Below are 5,257 nucleotides of genomic sequence, written 5' to 3'. Positions count from 1 at the left end.
AGGAGTGGAGAGACACCCTTGTGAGCATTCAGTGAGGATGTTCTACATTCTCAGCTACCTCCTATTGCATAGAAAATGCACAGGGAGAAAAAAGAACGTGTTAGTGTACTTCGTAGAAATTACAGTTTTCTACATGCTGAGCTTGGATAAAATACTCTATGGGATTATTTATTTACTGTCAACAGTCAGCAAAACGCTGTTCAGAACACAGAAGAAGCAGGTCCCTGCCCCGTGCACTTCCAAAAGGGGATGTTGGTGTATCCTAATGGGCATTCAGATAGATACACACTTAGATAGTTAAGAAAGATATAAACGCAGGTTTTGCATTTCTTCTTTTAAAATCTTTTTTAATGACTCCTCCGATTTATTTATTTTTTATTATTCATCTGGTAGTCTTTAACCCTAGCTCTTCCTGCTCCTCCATCTCAGAGTTCTTACATATTTTTCACTCCTGGCCAGGGGGAAAACAACAACCAGTCCAAACCAGAAGCTCACTGTCGTTTAAAGGGATTGGTAACCTGAATTAGTTAATGACGTTTCTATCGATCTCAAAGGAGCGCTATCTGTCTTTGCCACTGGCTCGACTCTATCACCAAAATTTAAACAGGAACTAAAAGATTAATGCGTCATAAACCTGGGATGATGCTTCTTTTTCTCTCGTCTTTTGCTTGTTGAGATTAAATGTATTGTTATTTTTGCTTTGTTGACTTTACAGGGGTTCTCTCAGAAAGCGGAACTGAGTGTGTTTAGTATTGACAATGATTTTCACAGTGGATAGACTCGATGGGGGAACTTGAATTGTGTAATTTCTTGGAGACATTATGGGATACCATATATTTTGGGGGTATGAAATTATGTAAATCGTGGTATATAAAAAGGGGGCTGGTGGGGAAAGAAAAATAGAGCCTTGGCTGTCCGTTCCACAATGCGGAGTTCCACCTTGCTTCTAAACTCATTTGTATGTTAAAGAAATCCAATTTACTCCAATGCAACTTGCTTCCAAGTTGAATGTGTGCTGGCAACGGAAAGGCTAAAAGACACCCCCCCCCCTTTTCCCTTCTTGATTATTTCCTTATCCGGGAATCCCAGTCAACCTCTCCATTGGTTCCTGGTGTCACATGGACATCTAACTTTGTTCTGTTGACGGCCAAAGTAGGAGGGCTCTGCGAAACAGGAAAACGAGTGAGAAGGGGAGGGGAAGGAAGGGCGAAGGGGGAAGGGGAGGGGGGGCGAAAGAAATAGGAATAAATTTTAGTATATTTTTGGGGTGTGCGTGCGTGCGTGTGTGTGAGTGAAAGAGAGTGTGCGTGCTGGCGCGCGCGCGCCCTTTGCAATCCCAAAATTAATGGCCATGAGTTCTTTCTTGATCAACTCCAACTATGTGGACCCCAAATTCCCACCATGCGAAGAATATTCCCAGCACGATTACCTTCCCAGTCATTCTCCGGAATATTTCAGCGGCCAGAGGCGAGAGGAGAACTCTTTCCAACACGAGCCGTTGTACCCAGCGCGGTCCGCCTGTAACCAACCATCCTATGCTCCATGTCAGGGCTCTGGGCACCAAGCATCGGTCCTATCTCCCAGGAGCCGGCATGTCCATGCTCCAGCTGGACTTCAAAACCACCTCTCCGAACCAAACCACACTTGCGAATCCATCACGCCAAGCCCACCGCCCTCCTGTAGCCAAAAGTCTCTCAACCAAAGCCCGACCTCTTGCAAAGAACCGGTAGTTTATCCTTGGATGAAGAAGGTTCATGTTAGCACGGGTAAGTGAACCTTAAAGTGCCGTTCTCTTTATACTAACCTGCACCTCAAAGTCTTGTTGGGAGGAAGAAAAAAAAAGCTTATTGCCCCCGTTGTAAAAGAACCATTCCCTTTGGAGATTTATGGTCTCCCTGTTTGCAGAGCGCTATAATTACATCCTCCATAAATTTTTATTGCTCTTCTTGGCCAACTGCCTTTGAAGTCCCTGTTAACATCCTCCTCCAGTTTCTTTCTTTTTCTTTCTTCCTTTCTCCCTTCCTTCCTTTCTTCCTTTTTTCTTCCTTCCTTCCTTCCTTCCTTCCACTTGAGAACGTTCATCAAGAAAAGTTTTAAGGAGGTATGGGATAATTTCTTTTCCTTGTCAATTTTGGCTTAATTTAGGTGGAAGTAGTGAGTTCAAGGAAACTTCTCGTTTGTTTTTCTTCGAGTTTTTCTTTTCTTTTCTTTCAAGTCGTCCCTTCAGACCACATTATGTAGGAGGGTGTTTAGGATTGAGGGGTTTGTCCTTACATGTGGGGCAAAAAACTTTATAGAACTTTAGGGGGTGCACAGTCAAGTCTTCGGTACACGTGTGCGAACTCACCAGCTCGATCCACAAGGCACTTAAGTCAGAGTGTTTGAATCTATGCCTGTTTAGCGCCAGGGATTTCGACTTATTTGGGCTGATTTAACAAGCACTTCTTTTTAACTGTAGTATAGATCGGGTTGTAGGTCTATTTCACACCTAACGTTCTGGGGTACTGTTAGGGATTTGAGACACATATATGCACTGAGACCACCTTCCCTCCCTTCCCCTTTGTATTTCCCCCTAAACTAGTAACATTTAAGTGTTTCAAAAGCTGGAGTACGAGCTGTTCTGTGAAACTGGGGTTCATAGCTTAATTCATGCATTCCACACACACCCCTGCTCACTGTGGCTCTCTTCCTTTCTCGGCTAACTCTGTGATTCCCCAATTCCACTAACCTCTGAAGTAAGTGCAATTACATCCGTGGAATTACTCTAGGCTGACTTTTAAGCGCAGCTGTTTTAGTGCTTTGGAGACTTCAGCGACCTTTTGGGCCAAGAATATGTCGTTGGGCTTTGAATGGACTTCACGTTTTAGGGCTGTGCAAGGCCTGACAGAGAAGCCCGAGAGTAGACAGGAAGGCTAAACGATATGTGAGGTGTTGGGAAACCCCCGGTAAAAAATGCCCAGGATGAAAAAACAGGAAAGAGTCGGGCAGATATGCAAGTGAACGGGATCAGGATGAACATGTATAACGCTTTAAGTTCTTCAACCTGTCCTGATCCTTGGTCTAGATCCAACCCGATGAATGGTTGCATTCGGGCAGTCCAGTCCCATGCATGGTTACTCAGACGTAAGCCCCGCTAAGCGCAATGGGATTTACTCCCTACTCTGTGAATAGATATTGGAGCGTTGGGCTGCAACCCGTCGCATATTTACATCGGAGTAAGTACCGTTAGACGCAGCGGGACTTACTTCCGAGTATGAAGTAAGTATCCGGACTGGGAGAGCGTTGCGGAGGGCGGGGGGAGGGGGAGTTGGGATTTATTTTGCAATTGACTGTCACAGTTTCCTTGGGTTTCTTCCAGTGTTGTTGTTTCATAAGGGGAGGGGGAAGAGTAACGTTTCCAACTCTCCTCCCCCACCCTATGTCTTGCTCTCACATCTCCCCCTCCTTCTTTTGTATTTCCTTCTTCAGTCAACCCCAACTATACGGGAGGAGAGCCGAAACGTTCCAGGACAGCCTATACCCGCCAGCAAGTGCTGGAGCTGGAGAAAGAATTCCACTACAATCGCTACCTCACCCGGAGGCGAAGGGTGGAAATTGCCCACTCCCTTTGCCTGTCGGAGCGCCAGATCAAGATATGGTTTCAAAACAGGAGAATGAAATGGAAAAAGGACCACAAGTTGCCCAATACCAAGATCCGGTCTAATTCTGCTGCCAACTTGCCGGTGCAAGGCGGGGGTGGGGGTGGGGGTGGAGGAGGAGGAGGAGGAGGAGGAGGTCCCCAGCAGGACCGAACCAATGGACCAACCCCTAACCCCACCACCAATCTATAACCGTCCTTTGAGCGTGGTCTCTCTGTGTGTTTGGGGGGGGGGAGGTGCGTGCGCGTGCGCGTGCCTGCGAATGTATGTGCTAAGAACTGATGTATGAAAGGGAAGAACGCGTCGTGGTTTTACTGTTCCCGGAGGAAGAAACACGGGGGCTTTGGCGGGAGGAAGGGGGAGAGTGGGTGGGTGGGAACACTATTTATATGAGGGGAGAGGAAACAAAGGAGAATGAGTGGGGAGGGGGGGAATATTCCGCTGTGGGCCGGAAAGCAGGGTTGTGTTTGGGGGTAGCTTCTCTGTTCTATAGGAGATAGGAGTTTTCAGATTTGGCTAAGATGGATCCGTTTTTCATCCTTAATCAAGCCAAACTCGGGCCCATTTGTCATGTTTACTCTCGCGTACAAACGAAGGACCTTATGCCAGCCATTAGCTCGACAGCCAGAGTCGTCTTTAATAAATGAGGCCCGGTTTCACCTAAGGAGAACTGGACTCTCTCCCCCTCTCCCCACCTCTCCATTCCTTTCCTCCTTCTCTCTCTCTCTCTCTCTCTCTCTCTCTCTCTCTCTCTCTCTCTCTCTCTCTGTGTCTCTTTCTTTCTCTGTCTCTCTCTCCTTCTCTCTCTCTGTCTCTCTCTCTCTCCCCCCCTCTCCTCTCCTCTCCTTTCCTCCCCCCTCTCTCTCTTCCTCTCTCTCTCTCTCTCTCTCATTCCCCTCTTTTCTCCGCCCAGTTCTTCCACTCTCTACCAAAAACAAAAACCAGTTTGAAGCCAGACGCATCCCTAAGGCTACAGAACGGTGCTGGCATCTGTTTGACACAGCTATAGGTGGCAGAAGCGATTGGGAAGGGAAAATAAAAATTCTCCAAGCCCTCTAAGGACTTCTTGGATGGTGAATAGTGTAATATTCCAAGTGGGGGGGGCAAATTCGGGGGGACATAACAAAGAAAAAAGACGAGCAACCAACACAATTCATTATTATTATTATTATTTTTAAAGGAAAGTACTTCAGGCTAATTGCCTAACCTGGAAGACCTGGAAAGCATGGAAGGGCTGTACATTTCAGTCTATAAAGTTGATTATAACGTAAGGCCATCTGGGTTCCTGTGGCCATTAAAAGGGGAGGGGTCCTTTGTAAATAAGGAGGCTCCTCCGCTGTCTTCACTCCCAGTTTTGAACTGAATGTGTGCATAAAGATGGATATTCAGGGAATTCCCCTGGGAAGTGAGGGTGAGGGAAGAAATATACCCTCCACCACCGCCACCCTCTCTCCTGTATTATGACATTCCGAAATTGTGTGATTCCAGAGAACTTTGGGGAGGGGGAGAGAATACGCTCCTCTTATAGTTCTGTATAATTACCTCTTGTTGTTTTGTGTGATATCTATACGAACATGTACATAGTAAACTATGACGGGGTTGGGGTGGGGAGAGAAATC

General features: G+C 46.5%; 1 protein-coding gene across 1 annotated transcript; it reads left to right on the top strand.

Annotated features, from left to right (window-relative positions):
* Nucleotides 1-1,273: 1,273 nt before the first annotated feature.
* HOXB4 (homeobox B4) lies at nucleotides 1,274-3,872 on the top strand. The gene is made up of 2 exons (XM_063138109.1): nucleotides 1,274-1,766; nucleotides 3,469-3,872. The coding sequence occupies exons 1-2, from the start codon at nucleotides 1,346-1,348 to the stop codon at nucleotides 3,828-3,830; spliced, it is 783 nt and encodes a 260-aa protein (XP_062994179.1). The 5' UTR covers nucleotides 1,274-1,345; the 3' UTR covers nucleotides 3,831-3,872.
* The last annotated feature ends 1,385 nt before the right edge of the window (nucleotides 3,873-5,257 follow it).

Source organism: Elgaria multicarinata, chromosome 11 (assembly GCF_023053635.1).
Source record: "Elgaria multicarinata webbii isolate HBS135686 ecotype San Diego chromosome 11, rElgMul1.1.pri, whole genome shotgun sequence".
NCBI classification, from domain to species: Eukaryota; Metazoa; Chordata; class Lepidosauria; order Squamata; family Anguidae; genus Elgaria; species Elgaria multicarinata.
Note: the sequence above shows the minus strand (reverse complement) of the source record. Positions and strands in the feature narration are given on the sequence as shown.